The 17,967-nt window shown below is 41.2% G+C and overlaps 1 protein-coding gene across 2 annotated transcripts in view; it reads left to right on the top strand.

Moving 5' to 3' along the window:
- The window catches only part of fam135b (family with sequence similarity 135 member B), an 80,039-nt gene that overhangs the window by 39,121 nt on the left and 22,951 nt on the right, over positions 1-17,967 (top strand). For both annotated transcript variants that reach the window (XM_082186161.1, XM_082186160.1), the window contains exons 4-6: positions 10,285-10,424; positions 15,312-15,382; positions 17,728-17,901. In XM_082186161.1, the coding sequence (XP_082042287.1) occupies positions 10,285-10,424; positions 15,312-15,382; positions 17,728-17,901 (385 nt within the window). The remainder of the gene's footprint in view (positions 1-10,284; positions 10,425-15,311; positions 15,383-17,727; positions 17,902-17,967) is intronic.

Raw genomic sequence — 17,967 nt, 5'->3', positions numbered from 1 at the left:
ACAGTGTGTCTCTGTCTGTCTGTCTCTGTGTGTGTGTGTGTGTGTGTGTGTGTGTGTGTTTGTGTGTGTGTGTGTGTGTGTGTATTTGGCAGCAAAACTCTACGGCCTCTGTCTGACATTGAGTCTTGGCGCTGCTCTTTGACTGAATGCCAGCAATGGTCTGAATAAAACTGTCACACACACTGGCATCAGCGGCCATTTTGGATCTGTCAGTCATTCTGTCTCTGAAGTGATTTCATTTCCAGTTTTAAAATGCCATCCGGTACTCCGTTTTGGTTCGTCCCTCACAAGTTCTTCCTCAACCTGAGATGCTTACGCTTCCCGCTCTGTATTATTAATTATGCACATTATTCCTGTCATTATTACATGTAAAAAAAGGTAAAGCAGTGCAACACAGTGCATTAAAATCTCCACAGGTAACATTTCCAGCTGCATACAACACGGACAATATTAGAAGTATGAAAAGAAGAATGTATCACATGCCACATCATATGATAATAAAGCCCTAGAGACATGAGCTAAAATGCTAATTCTGACTGTACAACATGTCAGATTGCAGTGCAGTGAATTACCATACTGCACTCAGACAGCAGCAGAAACTGTCCAGTTCAGTCTTTCTGTGATGCTCATCAGAAACACACTGTCCTGATTCATAATCCTGTGCTGCTGTGTCCACAAACACCATCCTAACAGTATTTGCAGGAGTTGCAGTGAAATACATAAGATGGTCCCAAAATTAATTGAGATTGAAATGAACCCCCCACCTCCGCCCCACACACGCTTTTTAGATTATTTACATCTGTTCATTTAGCAGACACTCTTATACAAGCGACTAATAAATGAACAAGTATACTTTGTAAATGTTGCTCAAAAAATCATCTTCCTGTATCAAAAGTTTTTGCATATATAGTGACAAATGTTGGATCAGCATCAGCACTAGAACAATACAACCAGAGGCATGCTCTCATTTACTCACCGGTGCCACACTGTTACAGACTCGTATGGCTTTCTTTCAGCTGTGAAACACAAAAGGACAAATTTTGAATATTGGAGACACAAAAGAACCACAAAACGCAAAAAGACACAAAAGAACCATAAAAGTAGTCTATCCCTCAGAGTCTCAGGATGGCAGAATTACACGGTTTGTCTAATTTGACTAAATATGGGGGAAACACTATTCTTAACACTTTTGGAAGACATTTATCTGTTAAAAAAGTATTTGACATGTTTATATATATATATATATATATATATATGTGTGTGTGTGTGTGTGTGTGTGTGTCTAGTGATGGCAAAATGCTTAATGTCTTGAATTTGTTTATTTTTTTTAAATTGTGTTGTGAATTCCAAACTTCCACTTACTGTATCAAAATGTAGTGGTGAAATTTTGCAATGTTTTCCAAATTATAGTTCAATGCAAATTTTGCTTTAACATAGTTTTAAATTAGTTTTTACTGGCTTCATAAAGACATATTTAGGGCTAAAAACAACAACAACAACAATAAAAAGAATGGATATCAATGCTTGGGTCTCTGTGGCCTATATGACTTGTTCACGATATTCCAAGTCTTCTGAAGTCATATGATAGCTTTGTGTGGGAGTAACAGACTTAAGCCAATAAGAGCCCTGTGTGTAAACCTCACTCCCCTGCCCTTAAGAGGTGTTAGTGGCTGCAGATTTTAACGCCCTTGTTAGCGTGCCCGCCTCCAACGCCGGAGACCCGGGTTCAAATTCCGCTCGGAGTGGATCGAGTAGAACCGATTCAATTTGGTGCCGTGACCCATGTGAGAGTGAGGTTTAGGGGGTGAGTGTAACTCACTCCCCAGATCTAGAGGCGCACTAGTGACTGGCTTTAGAGGCTGCAGTCTTTAGCGTCCTTGTTAGGTGTGCCTGCCTCCCATGCCGGAAACACAGGTTCAAATCCCGCTCTGAGTGGTGCGAATAGAACCAGAGGGGTTGCATTGGTGCCGTGACCCGGATGGGAGTGAGATTTAGGAGGGTGAGTGTTACAAACGTAGACCAGTAAGAGCTGTGCGTGTAAACCTCACTGCACTGGCCTCAAGAGGCGAGCTAGTGACTGATGCTAGAGGCTGCGGTCTTTAGCATCCTTGTTAGCGCGCTCACCTTCCACGCCGCAAACCCCGGTTCAAATCCCACTCGGAGCGGGTCGAGTGGGACAGGTTACACGAGGAACCAATTGATAATTAAGTCTTTGAGTGGTTTGTTTACTGGTAAACTGACTGGATCACTGAGTGAGTTGTGATTGATTCATTAAAGATACTGAACTCAAAAGAATAATTTTATCATAAATCAAAGGTTGCAGCTTCTTTATAAATGTGCTAAAGTCTGAAAATGTCTAAAAAAGAAGTCTTAAAGGGGACCTAGTATTCCCTTTTTCAGAGCCGTTTTTTCATGCTTGACTGCTTGACTCTGTCTAATTCCTGTCTCTATGAAGCCTGTCGCAATGTGCTCTGATTGGTCGGCTGGACCAGTGTTTTGTGATTGATCAACCGCTTTGGGTGTGTTTCGGAAATGTCACGCTCCTTACCACATTTTTGTACCAAAATACAGTGGCGTGTACGTTCCTGGTAGAAAACTCAAGACTACAATTGAGGTATTTCAGGAAGTTCAGAAATAATAACTCCCTTTGGAGTGACTTTGTGCTTTGTAATTTTGCAGACCTTTTTCATGCTAAAACAGCAACGTTACACACTAAAGAAATCTGAACGTGTAAAAAAGCATAATAGATCCTCTTTAAGTCTTAAAGTCGGAAGTCTTAAAAAAAAGTCTTAAATTTCAGTCTGTTCTTCACATAAAGCTATCATATGACTTCAAAAGACTTGTAATTTAGTGCACAAGTCATTTAGGCTACTTTTAGGATCATTTTTATTGATAATTTCATTATTTTGGAGCTTGACAGCCCCATGCCTCCTTTATGTTCATTATATTGAAAATAGTGTCCAGGATATTCGCTTTTCTTGTTCTATAAAAGTCATCCAGGTTTTTAACAAGCTAAAAGTAAATAATGGCAACATTTTCATTTTTGGGTGAACTATCCCTTTAAGGAATATTATAGATTATACAATATGCCGCATTACAGTGCAGTGCTGTGAATTTCCATACTGCTGTCAGGCGGCTCGAAATAGTCGCTCTGAACACACTGACCTGATCCATCATCTTTTTTCTCGATTTCTGAATCTTCCCCTCCATCAAACACACACCGTGACTCCTCTGGCAAGATTCGACTCTACTCTCTGACTCTCTCTCTCTCTGTGTGTCTCTGAGGCATGGCACACTGCAGATCTGTTTTGGTGGCACGCAGCGAGGAAGAAAGATATAGAAAGAGAGAGACAGACAGAAAGAGGCAAGAGACAGGCAGACTCAGCAGGGGTCTGTCTTCACGCGAGACCCTCACTGTTCTGCTCAGCACCTCTCTGACACACGCTATCATCCTCTCCACTGAAGAGAAACCCCCACTGAGGTGCTGTCATCCGTCACAAAACAAGATCTCTCTCCGGGTGGATGTGGAGCCAGTGGCCACCGTTTCATGGTTATGGCCTTGATGGTGGCTGTTTTAGTGGCTAGAGAAAAACAGGACGAGTAATGCTGGATTTGATGGACAGATTCATGATTTTCTCTCCTTGGAAACTTTCCTTGCTCTTATGTTGCTCTCGAAACTCCTAACATATGTTTCTGCAAAAAACAAAACAAAAAAAAACCTGGAGAAATGAAAAGAGTTCACTCAAATATGATAAATTTGTCATCATTTACTCAGCCTCCTGTTGTTCTAAATGTTGACCAGGGACTGTCACATACTGAAAATGACAATATGTTGTCACAGTATTTAGTATAGCTAAAAACATCAGAAAAACATTCCACAAACATTGTAATGTGGCCTAGTTATATTTTGGATATAAATGTAGGCTAATCATAGCTGACTAACATGATTCTCTTACCATTTCATCCTAATCAATATATATATTTATATTTATATATATATATATATATATATATATTAATATGCCTAGAAAAGTATTTTAAAAACTAAATAAAACGTTCAACAAATGTCACGGTTATGTCCAGTTTTCATGGTAAAATCCCAAATTGGTAAGTGTGGTTTCTAAAATATTTGTAAAACATTACACTGCAACATTATTTAACTAACTAAAATGCTAAATAAAATAAAAGATTAACCATTGTACTGTTTTTTTTAATGTGTGGTGTGAACTGCGACATTACTTAACTAAATAAAATAAAATAAATTTAAAAAAGATTAATTTTGTGTGTAGTTTCTAAAACATTTATAATTATTGCACTGCAACATTACTTAACTAAATGGAATGAAATAACATAAATGACAAAACATTGTACTTTTTGGGTTGGTTTCTTAAACATTTTTAAAACTTTGCACTGCACTATAACTTAATGAAATAAAATAAATGACAAAACATTGCACTTTTTGGGTTGGTTTTGTAACGAATGAATCCTCTCGAGGCAAGATGGAGCAGACCCAAATGCAACTTTAATTATAATCAACAAAATCAAACATAAAGACTGTAAACTAGTAACTCAAAACAAGAACCTGGACATGGCATAAACACAACTAGAAACATTCAATACTAGACAAAGACACAGGGCAAACATGAGGGCTTAAATACACAAGACTAACGACAAGACAAGGGACACCTGTGAATAATAAGACGATTAACCAATGACAAGACACATGGCAGGATCACATGACAAACAGGGAATCACATGACAAGACGAGAACCAAGAACAAGAAACAACCCAGAACGTGACATAGCCCCCCCTCTATGGGCAACTCCCGACGCCCATCAAAACAAAAAAACAATAGTTCAGGAGGGTGGTGGAGGCGGACACGGGGGCGGGATGGAGGGCCAGGCCCATGGAGCGGCAGAGGACCTGGAGACTGCGGCAGGATGGGAGGCCAGGGCGGATCAGGCCGTGCAGGCGACCAGGGCGGATCAGGCCGTGCAGGCGACCAGGGCGGATCAGGCCGTGCAGGCGACCAGGGCGGATCAGGCCGTGCAGGCGACCAGGGCGGATCAGGCCGTGCAGGCGACCAGGGCGAAGACGGACCCTTGGGCGGCCATGGCGGAGACGATCCTTCGGGCGGCCATGGCGGAGACGACCCTTCGGGCGGCCATGGCGGAGCTGGCTGAGGAGGCAACCATGGCGAAGACGGACCCTCGGGCGGCCATGGCGGTGAGGGCTGAGGTTCTGGGATGGAGACAGGCTCAGGACTGGCCAGAACCAGCGGCGAAAAAGTCTCTGTGCTGGACGGGACCAGCAGCGAAGGAAGCTCTGTGCTGGACGAGACCAGCGGGGAAGGAAGCTCTGGGCTGGACGAGACCAGCGGCGAAGGAAGCTCTGGACTGGACGGGACCAGCGGCGAAGGAAGCTCTGGACTGGACGGGACCAGCGGCGAAGGAGACTCTGGACTGGACGGGACCAGCGGCGAAGGAGACTCTGGACTGGACGGGACCAGCGGCGAAGGAGACTCTGGACTGGACGGGACCAGCGGCGAAGGAGACTCTGGACTGGACGGGACCAGCTGCAAAGGAGACTCTGGACTGGACGGGACCATCACAGACTCTGGCTCGGCGGGCATGACGCTCTCAGTCTCAGGCTCGGCGGGCATGACGCTCTCAGTCTCAGGCTCGGGGGGCATGACACTCTCAGTCTCAGGCTCGGCGGGCATGACGCTCTCAGGCTCGGCGGGCATGACGCTCGCAGTCTCAGGCTCGGCGGGCATGACGCTCTCAGTCTCAGGCTCGGCGGGCATGCCGCTCTCAGTCTCAGGCTCGGCGGGCATGCCGCTCTCAGTCTCAGGCTCGGCGGGCATGTCGCTCTCAGTCTCAGGCTCGGCTGGACTGGCGTGAAGTGCAGGCTCGGTTGGACTGGCGTACAGTGCAGGCTCGGCTGGACTGGCGTAAAGTGCAGGCTGGGCTGGACTGGCGTGAAGTGCAGGCTCGCTAGTGCTGGTGACTGACTCTGGATCAGCTGGAGTAGCATACTTGAAGGCCCCCCTGACAGACATAAGGGCTGGGTCGAACATTTTTGACGACAGATCGGCGCTATTCGACACCAGCTTGCGGGTTCGTGGCCAGATGATCCCAGCGTCTGATCCAGGGTGGTTACGGAGCTCTAGTTTACCGGGCTTGACAGAGCTGACGGGCTGAGTGGGCTCAGCTTCGCCCACTGTGAAGGGAGACCCACAAAATAGCAAAACAAAATCTATATTTTGAGCTAGAGTCCATCTCGGGTCAAACTCAGGCAAATAAAAACTCACGTCCTGATCCAGTCCCATCCAAAAACAATCTTTAAGTTCCCTGTCATCCAGCGGGGCCAGGTGGCAACAAGCCACAAACTCACCCACATAGTCCTCTATGGGGTGGCCATCCTGGAAGATGGAGCAGAGTTTAGTTACTGGGTCCATGGTTTGGTCTAGTATTCTGTAACGAATGAATCCTCTGGAGGCAAGATGGAGCAGACCCAAATGCAACTTTATTATAATCAACAAAATCAAACATAAAGACTGTAAACTAGTAACTCAAAACAAGAACCTGGACATGGCATAAACACAACTAGAAACATTCAATACTAGACAAAGACACAGGGCAAACATGAGGGCTTAAATACACAAGACTAACGACAAGACAAGGGATCATCATCATCATCATCATCAGTCGAGCTGGGCTAGAGGTCGACGAGAGGTTTCCCTCCTTTCGGTTTCTTTTGCCTAGGCACGGCAAAAAGACAGTTCCATTGTTTCCGGTTCTTTGCCAACTCGCTGATTTCCTTTTCGCTGAGAGTGATCATGCTTTTGTCGGTGATGTGGCGTGATATTTGTTCGCGGTACGATATTCGAGGTGCCCCGCGCCTGTTTGTTGGTTTGATCTGTGACTCATATAAGATGAAACGTTTGACCGGTTTCCTTCAAGTAGGGCGATGTCGTCAGCAAAAGCTAGGTCATTCACTTTGTGACTTAGCACGCGAGTTAATGCGCGTAAAGTTCTGTAACTTCCATCTATTTCCTTGCCTTTGTGTGTAAGATATCCAAATTCGTTAGCTGATAGTTTTGAGACATAGTCGATGACTATGATGAATAGAAATGGTGCTAGGACATCACCTTGAAGCACACCTGTTGTGATTTTGAATGGCTCGGAACACTGGCCTTGCAGGTATACTTGGCTTTTCGAGCCATCATACAACACCCGAATTGCATCAACGATCTTTGCTGGAATGCCGTAGTGTCGGAGGATGGCGAACATCATTTCTCTGTCGATTGAATCGAAGGCCTTCTTGAAGTCAATGAATGTGATGTAAAGTGGGATATCTTGTGCATATGCTCCATCCATTATTCGTCGCAGAATATGAATTTGCTGAATGCAACTGCGGCCTGTTCTGAAGCCTGCTTGGTTCTTTCTGAGCTTAATGTCGATGGGCAGACGAATTCGATTTAAGATCATGCGATTGTACACTTTTGCTGAAATTGATATCAGGGTGATTCCGCTCCAGTTTGTCATTAGCTGCCGGTTTCCTTTCTTCGGCAGAGGTATGATGAGATTCGATGTCCATTGAGTGGGTGCGTGACAGTTTTCGTAGACCATTTGACAAATATAGATCAGCTCATCGACTATGAAATCGCCGCCGTCTTTGAGCACTTCAGCTGTCATTGCGTAGTCTGGTCCAGGCGCTTTATTGCGCTTTAGGTCTTCGATTGCTTGCTCTATCTCGGATCGATTGAATTGAGCAGTTCTGATGTCAGTACAGTCGGGTGATGGAACTGGGTGGACTGTTTGATCTGCGTTTTTGTTTTTGTTGTTTAGCAGTGAATCGAAGTACTCGCGCCAGCCTTTGAGTAGATCGTTTTTATCTTTGGGCATTGATCCATCAAGTTTCTTTACTTTGCTTGGGTCGGCCTTATTGTCGTCACCTGAGATCTGATTGACGATCATCCAGGTTTTGCCGTGTTCTCTCTTCTTGTCTGCGTTCTCAAGCGCTTCAAGCAGGTGGCCGAGATGCGCTTCTTCATCATGTGTGAATGTGTCAGACACTTGGTTCTGCAAGCTTTGCCACGTCATTTTGTGCGAGGGCAATCGTGTTCGCTTGTACTTTGCCCTGACCTTGTTGCAGATGTCGAGTAGTGTGAGAGTTTCAGCAGTGACCCAGCTCGCAAACTTTGCTTTGCGCCTCTTTCCAAGTACTTTTTCGCTTGTATCGCGTAGAGCAGCATCCAGTGCGTCCGCGTGTTGCTTGATCTTGGCAGTTTTACTTGGTTGGGCTTCCATTTCGTCCATTAGCAAGCTGAACCGATTCTTAAGCTCGCAATTGAAAGACTCTTTGATTTCCGGTTCTGCTAGTCTTTCCCAGTTGAACTTGCATCGATTGTTGGTTGGTTGTTTTGGTGCTCTTAGGCTCAGTTTGAAGTTTGCGCTCATTACTTTGTGGTCGGAACCGACATCGATTGTGTTGTAAGCGCGGTAGTTTTTGAGTGATTTCCACCACTTTGTCGAGATCAACATGTGGTCAAGTTGTGACCACTCGCTCTTTGGTGAACAGTAGGTGAGTAGCCGACTTTTCCTGTTTGGAAAGTGTGTATGCGCTGGTCGAAGGTCTGCTAATTCGCATAGTTCGAGCATGCGTTCGCCATTGTCAGTTGTTGTGTCGTGCATGCAATGAGGTCCAACTTGCCTAGGGTTGGTGTCTTGACTGTCCTTGCCGATACGGGCATTTAAGTCGCCTGCAATGATGGTCAGTGTGTGTGGCCGTTGTTTGAGGGCGATATCTTTGAGATCGTTGTAAAAGGCGTCTTTTGGCTGTTTATCATCGCAATCTGTTGGCGCGTAGGCAGATATAATGCACATTCGTGGGTTGCCTTCTAGATGTGTGGCGATTATGCGATCTGATTTGTACTCGATGTATCGGACCAGTGGAGCTATTCGTTTGTTGTAAAGAACGGCTACTCCATGGCAATCATGTGTTGAGTTCGTATGAGCCAGAGTCCAGCCGTCTGTTCGGCATTTTGTTGTGATCAGCTCTGTTGAGCTGAGTCGATGTTCTTGGATGGTGATGATGTCAATTTTGGTAAAGTTGCAGCCGGCGATGATCTGCTCCAGCTTGTGGCTGATGTTTGCACGGCCAAGGCGTGGTTTTGAGTCGGCCAGGGTCCGCACGTTGAATGAGGCAACGGTAAATGCCTGGACGAAGGGTGCTCGTCTACCTGAAGTCGGATCGGGCGCGTGGCGTCGGATAAGTCCGCTTTGGCCACACTCCTTCATAACGGGATCAATCCCAGACTCCAGGTTGTCAGTGCGTGTCGGGTCGGTTCCCGGATCTTTTGGTTTTGCTGTCATGTTTTGCATATGTTGTAGTTTTTCCCGCAAGCGCAAGCGCAAGTAGGTACGACTGTGCTGGGTTACAAGTCCTCTTGCACAGAAGTTGTTTCCATGATTATACCGCCATGGATCGGTCAGCAGTTACGTTCACATAGTCCCCATAACCATATTGATCTATGATCTTCTGGTAGGCTACCCATGTTAGCCCCTGCTGGGTCAGTTTAAAGTCATGACCAGGACCAGACAAGGGACACCTGTGAATAATAAGATGATTAACCAATGACAAGACACATGGCAGGATCACATGACAAACAGGGAATCACATGACAAGACGAGAACCAAGAACAAGAAACAACCCAGAACGTGACAGGTTTCTTAATTTAAAAAAATGAATTGCACTGCGGAATTAATTAACTAAATAAAATAAATTACAAAAAATGTGTACTTTTGTTGTGTGTGGTTTCTAAAAAAAATATAAACACTGCACTGCAACATTACTTAACTAAATGAAATAAATGACAAAATATTGTACTTTTTTGTGTGTGTGAATATAACAAATATAATATAATACCTATAATAGGACTTTGAGATTGAGATATACAATAATTGTATATACAATAATTCCTACAGGCCATGCTCTGACATAACCACAAGAATTTTCATTTGATTTTTAGTTTTCTCTCAATTTCATAGCCCGAAACACACACAATCAGTCCTGCCAAACACTGTCAGAAAACAACACACTGAATATGAATGAAACACGTCTACATCTCTCTTTCTGCTGGGAACCATCACTGAACGTGCTTTGATGTGCACAGAGTGGAGAATCTCTCTATCTCTCGGGAGATGCTTTGATGTGAACGGGGGAGAAACTAATCTACCTTCTTTCTCTCCGTCCGTCTGTCTGTCTTCCTCTGGGCAGGCGAGTGCAGTTTCAGCAGCGCAGGGGTTCATGATGGCGGAGTGTTCAGTCGGATCTTTCAGATCCTGTACAGGAATGAGGAGGTGACCCTGGAGGACCGCATGAGCTTCAGAGTGCACCTGCTGCTGGACGGTGAGAGGGTGAGTGTCCCGCTGCTCTGAAAACATGTGTATTATGGTCACATCAGCAACCTAGTATTGAAAAAAAAAAACTGGGCTGGTAGCTGAAAGGTTGTAGGTTCAAATCCCACAAAAAAAAATCGGCTACACAGAATACAGTGTGAGATGGAATAAGAAGAACTTTTTCCTACTTAAAATCAAAATGCTTCTAATTTAAAATATGCAGAAGTAAATCGCAAATATTATTGGGTGGAAACTTGCATACACTGCTGTTCAAAACTTTATTTTTTATGCTCACCCAGGTTGCATTGAATTGATAAAAAATACAGTGAAAACAATAATATTGTGAAATTATATTTTTTAAATATTTAAAATAACTAAATTGGGCGTGTCCACTCATGATGGGGGAGGAGAGAGAGAGTGAGCAAAAGGGAGATGGCTGAGAGACATTACAATAGCTTCCCAGTACAAGAACCGATCGATATCAAGCGGCCACGTGGACGCCCTGCAACACGATGGTGCGACTCGCTACGACAGGATCTGGGACACAATTGGATGAGGCTCGCCCAGGACCGACAGACCTGGGCAGATCGTTGTGGTCTGCGCTGACCACTTTTGGCCGGCGAAGACAGACCGATTCTGGATTCTGGAGTCTCTATTTTCATGCTACTAGTACTTGTTTTTTAGATACTAGTATCTATTCCATTAAGTACTAGTACTTATTCATTAGCTACTAGTGTTTATTCTTTAGGTACTAGTGCCTATTCTTTAGATACTAGTGCTTATTCTTTAGGTACTAGTACTTATTCAATAGATAGTACTTATTCATTAGATACTAGTACTTATTCATTAGCTACTAGTACATATTAAATGGATACTAGTACTTATTCATTAGATACTAGTACTTATTCATTAGATACTAGTACCTATTAATTAGATACTAGTACTTATAAATTAGCTACTAGTACTTATTCAATAGATCCTAGTAACTATTTATTAGATACTAGTATTTATTCCAAATGTTACTAGTAAGATTTTTTTATTTTACTAGTAAGATTTTTAATTGAACTATCCAGTGGCCGTTCTGACTAGTCATAACATAAGACGAGTAAAAAAGCAGTTGTGACTAGTAAAATAAAAAATCTTACTAGTAACATTCGGAATAAACACTAGTATCTAATAAATGGGTACTAGTATCTATTGAATAAGTACTAGTAGCTAATTTATAAGTACTAGTATCTAATTAATAGGTACTAGTATCTAATGAATAAGTACTAGTATCTAATGAATAAGTACTAGTATCTACTGAATAAGTACTAGTTTCTAATGAATAAGTACTAGTATCTATTTAATAGGTACTAGTATCTATTTAATAGGTACTAGTATCTAATGACTTAGTACTAGTGTTTATTGAATACATACTAGTATCTAGTAATAGTTACTAGTATCTAAAAAATAAGTACTAGTACCTTATAAATAACTACTAGTATCTAATATATATGTACTAGTCACAATTGGAATACATACTAGTCAGAACTGAATAGTTGATATCTGAATGACAGATCCCCAAAGAAGTCAATGGCAAAAAAAATATTTGTTACTAGTAACAAAATAATAGTTACTACTCACTATTGGAATAAGTACTAGTACCTTATAAATAACTACTAGTATCTAATATATATGTACTAGTCACAATTGGAATACATACTAGTCAGAACTGAATAGTTGATATCTGAATGACAGATCCCCAAAGAAGTCAATGGCAAAAAAATATATTTGTTAACAAAAGAATAGTTACTAGTCACTATTGGAATAAGTACTAGTATCTAATGAATAAGTACTAGTATCTATTTAATAGGTACTAGTATCTAATGAATAAGTACTAGTATCTAATAATAAGTACTAGTAACTAATGAATAAGTACTAGTATCTAATAAATAAGAACTAGTATCTAATGAATAAGTAGTATCTAATGAATAAGTACTAGTATCTATTTAATAGGTAGTAGTATCTAATGAATAAGTACTAGTATCTAATGAATAAGTACTAGTACCTAAAGAATAAGCACTAGTATCTAAAGAATAGGCACTAGTACCTAAAGAATAAGCACTAGTAGCTAATGAATAAGCACTAGTACTTAATGGAATAGATACTAGTATCTAAAAAATAAGTACTAGTAGCATGAAAATAGAGACTAGTCGGTTAAAATGATTAAATGTTAAAACGGCTTGCCATATAAGTACTAGTATCTATTTAATAGGTACTAGTATCTAATGACTTAGTACTAGTGTTTATTGAATACATACTAGTATCTAGTAATAGTTACTAGTATCTAAAAAATAAGTACTAGTACCTAATAAATAACTACTAGTATCTAATAAACATGTACTATTCACAATTGGAATACATACTAGTCAGAACTGAATAGTTGATATCTGAATGACAGATCCCCATAGAAGTCAATGGCAAAAAAAAAATATTTGTTACTGGTAACAAAAGAATAGTTACTAGTCACTATTGGAATAAGTACTAGTATCTAATGAATAAGTACTAGTATCTATTTAATAGGTACTAGTATCTAATGAATAAGTACTAGTATCTAATAATAAGTACTAGTATCTAATGAATAAGTACTAGTATCTTTTTAATAGGTACTAGTATCTAATGAATAAGTACTAGTATCTATTGAATAAGTACTAGTACCTAAAGAATAAGCACTAGTATCTAAAGAATAGGCACTAGTACCTAAAGAATAATCACTAGTAGCTAATGAATAAGTACTAGTACTTAATGGAATAGATACTAGTATCTAAAAAATAAGTACTAGTAGCATGAAAATAGAGACTAGTCGGTTTAAATGATTAAATGTTAAAACGGCTTGCCATAATATTCTTGTGTACTGTATATTCATCTTTTGATCTTCCTTCCTTAGCTTCAGCTATGACGAAGAGATATCCACTATTGCATTGAGAGTTTGTGCAGTTTGGGGGTGGAGCAATGAAGAGAGGGGTGTATTTGTGTGGGTTGTATATCTACAGTGTTTCTCAGAAATCACTTTAATGAGGGGTGTACTAACTTTTTCCACACAAGAATAGGCTATATTTGTTCATGTAAGTTGTTACAAAATGTAAAACCCAAGTGCAATTTGTTAAATTATATTGCCTTTTATTGATCAACATGAAATGCTAGTCCACTATCAGTATGACCAAAAATGTTCATAAACAAAAACAAAGAAAAAAACTTTTCATGTGGCGTACTTGTTATTTCACAGCACTGAATTATTATAATTTCAAATATTATGACTGATTGTACCCTGCTGATACAGCAGCTCATTTCAGACATTATGAAATATGGGAAATGGGAAAAAGAGAGCCAGAGAGAGGCAGGGAGTTGTGGGTGGGAGAGTGTCTTATCAGATTGCTATGGCCATCTTTCTTATTAACCTTGAAGCAGTTATCTGTGCCTGCTCTCCTCCCTGTCTCACTCCATCTCTCTCTCTCTCTCTCTCTCTCTCTCTCTCTCTCTCTCTCTCTCTCTCTCTCTCTCTCTCTCTCTCTCTCTCTCTCCCCTCAGATAAGAGGTCTAAAAATAGCTTTCCATTTCCCCAGAGTGTGAGTTCAATCAATCCGTGTATCAATAATTGGGGCAGCCTTGTTTGTTTTCAAAGATCGGCGGAGGAGTACACCAGTTTATTACCCTGGAAATCCAGAGTTCTCGCGAGAGCACAAGTTGAATTTGCTCAGCGAGTTACTCTGGCGTTGAGTAATGATGCTCATTAAATATGCCCCTTGATCTGAGCTGCACCAATCACATCGGGTTATCTGATATAGGAGGGCCAGAGGCGAGCTAAACAGATGACGACAGCGCTGTGACGTCGAAGTCATTAGTAAACATTACAAGATGGCTATGGATGAACAGCAGTTGTTTGAAACGGCTTTGGCCGCTACAATGAACGAGTTAGACTTGGCTTTTTATCTAAAAGAGGAACAGAAGACGCCGCTTGAATCGTTCCTTTGCAAGAAGGGCGTTTTTTCTGTCTTGAGAGTCTAATCTACCAGTTAGCTCCGCTGGTAGCTAAGCGTACGGGGCTTGTTGTGATTGGTCGTAGTGTTATCCAATTGCGTGCAGTGAGATATTCAAATGCATGCTTGGTGCCGCCCCTCGAGCTGGCCGATTTTCATTAGTCGATGCCAGACCATTAATCTTTCAGATTTAGGTCTGGATTTCCAGGCTACCAGTTTATCAGAACGGGGTGAAACCTTCTGTCTACGTCACATGTTCTGTTTCTACAGGAAATCTGTGGGAATAGCACATGCTAAAACCATGTTTTTATTTGAAGGGTCCTTAAATATGTGTGCACATGTGAGAGCACATAAACATGTGATTGTGTGAAGTGGTTATTGGCTGCAGTGGCTGGAGAGTACGCATCTATGTCATCAGTTTCTGAACTTTTCTCCGCATTATTCATGAGAATGAACTCTTTTAATCCAATCACAGTGCTGTATAATGCATGAGGTCGTATACTACAGTGGATAATTAAAATAACACTGTTCTTTTACCTCTGCCTGCTCAGATTCGCGTTTTTGTCCTTTAGAGGTGTGTCGTAAGTGTGTGTTTCATCTTATTTTTGCACATGTTTGACATATGATTGCATGTGAAATGAATATAACCTTAAATCACTTGAGGGATGGTGTGCTATGATTTTTATCATTTTTTTGCTAGTTGGATGCATAAACATTGATGAAGGGTCCCACCACATCTAGGTATCAAACTGTAGAGATCATAAAGACATATGCAACCACTCAACACCAACCAATCACAACAGGAGCGCTGTAGAAAAGATCGTGCTTTGTTTTTGAAACCTGCAGTTAGTTATGACTGACAGGTGTGGTGATGTGTTTCTCTCAGGTGGAGGAAGCCATGAGTGAGGTGGACGTCCAGCTCAAACTAGATCTGCACTTCACTGACAATGAACAGCAGTGAGTCCCTCTCTCACTTTTCCACATTTCCTCCCTCTGCATCATCACTGCCTGTGTTCAGAATAGCATACTATCATGCTATTTTTGCTATATGTGGTCGGTACTCTGCACAGTATGTGTGGATCTTCAGTATTCAGGGAATGACCTACTACTTTCCCTAAATGTTTAGTGCACACGCAGAGCATACTGCACAGGGTACTGTATCCCACAATGCAATGCACTTGATCTTCCATTTACAGAGTGATGAATGAAAATGAAGCAGTATAAACCATGATTTTTAACATTGCAGACTATATTAGACTGCATTGCTATTTACAAAATGCAGTAATATTAAAATTCAGAATAATTTAATAATTGTATTAAAAAAATGGAATAAAAAGAATAATTTTCGATTTGAATATGTTTTAAAATGTAATGTATTCCTGTGACACAAAGCTGAATTTTCAGCATCATTACTCCAGTCTTCAGTGTCACATGATCCTTCAGAAATCACTCTAATATGCTGATTTGCTGCTCAAGAAACATGTAGTATTATTATTATTATTATTAATATTATTATCAATGTTAAAACAGTTGTGCTGCTTAATTTTTTTTTGTGGAATCTGTGAGGTTTTTTGTGTGTCTTTTTGAACTATTTAATGTAGATAAATACAATTATAAATTAAAAAAATTAAAGAAATATTAAAAAAATCTTACTGAAAACTTATTTGACACACTTTTGTGTATGTTTGGTATGGAATAGTAGCCTACTGGGTAACTTTATTTTAAGGTGACGTAGTTACTACATTAACTAACTATAACTGTAAATTATGCATAATTACAAGTAACTAACCCTAAACCAAACCCTAACTATAACTCTACACTACAGTAAGTACATGTAGTTAATTAATATGACTCAGTACTAATATGAGTAAGTACAATGTAACTACATCACCTTAAAATAAAGTGTTACCAAATAAAGTGTAAATGCCTATGGCATTTGATGGAACATAGTTTGTCAAAATGAAAACATTATGCAATCTATCCAATTTTGAGTAAAAATATATTTACATTCGGCAATTCAATGCATCAGTGCCAACAAAGAGACAAAAATCACCTCTTATATTGTTTCATCCATCACAGTGAAAAAGGAAGATCAAATCAAGCACATTGCATTATGAGAGATGGTATTTCACACATGCACACTATATTCAGTACATTTAGTAAGTCATATAGTTACACAAAACATTCAGAAGGTGAAAACAACTCACTGAATTAATCATGCAACTTTATGAGGTAGTGAGAGAACAATGTAGTATATATATTGGGAAACATTTGCATACTATTTCACATGAAATTTTAAAACAAAATATGCAAGTATTCCATTCCAAACACAGCCATTGCCTCCCTCTTTCCTGCAGTTTGAATCATCTCTCTGTGTGTGTGTGTGTGTGTGTGTGTGTGTGTGTGTGTGTGTGTGTGTGTGTGTGTATTAATCAAGAACAGTAAGATCAACTGCACCAATGGCCCTCAGCTTAAAATACTCATTTACATACACACACACACACACACACACACACACACACAGACACAGACACACGCACGCACGCACGCATGCACGCACGCACACACACACACACACACACAGAGACACACACACAGAGACACACACACAGAGACACACACACAGAGACACACACACAGAGACACACACACAGAGACACACACACACACACACACACACACACACACACACACACACACACACACACACACACACACACACACACACACACACACACACACACACACACACACACTCCTATCTCAAAGCAGCACAAATGAGAGCAATTACTTGAGCCTCTTCCCTGCAGCGGAGCGCCAGAGCAGCGGTCGGGCCCCGTGGCCCCTGAGCTCTGCTGGGACATCAGCGAGACCAGCTCATTAACTACCATACCTGTCCATCTCACTCTCCTCCTCATGCTCTCTCTCCATCTCAGGAGTTTTCTGTATTCAGCTCTTCTTCTCCTGCTCTTTTTCTCTGGCTGCCACATCTTAGTATAGTTGTTACTTCTGCAGACCTGAGACAATTACATCTATCACATATTATATAATATATAATCTTTATTTTATTACAAATATTCTGTATTGTCATATTCATGCGTATGAATGGAGCTTGTAATTTACTTATCCAAAGCTAATTGTATTGCATTCAAGGTACACATTTATATTTTGCCAGTTCGTGCTTTCCCTGGAATCGAACCCCTTGGCGTTGCTTGCACCATGATCTCCTGTTTGAGCTACAGGAATGCTTTAGAAGTTTATTTAGACTGAGATGTTATTTTGTTCATGTCTTTGTGTGTTAGGTTGGCGGATCTCTCTTCAGTGCCTCTGATTAGCAGCAGGACGTTGGGTTTGCACTTCCATCCACACCAAGGCCTACACCACCACCTGCCCGTCATGTTTGACTACTTCCACCTGTCCGTCATCTCCGTCTCAATCCACGCCTCCCTGGTGGCACTGCACCAACCACTGATCAGGTGATCACACACAACTCCGCCCCACCAGTTCTCAGCCAATCACCAATTTAGGGCACCAACTACCAT

The sequence above is a fragment of the Leuciscus leuciscus genome (assembly GCF_965113295.1).
Source record: "Leuciscus leuciscus genome assembly, chromosome: 12".
In the NCBI taxonomy this organism is placed as follows: Eukaryota; Metazoa; Chordata; class Actinopteri; order Cypriniformes; family Leuciscidae; genus Leuciscus; species Leuciscus leuciscus.
Note: the sequence above shows the minus strand (reverse complement) of the source record. Positions and strands in the feature narration are given on the sequence as shown.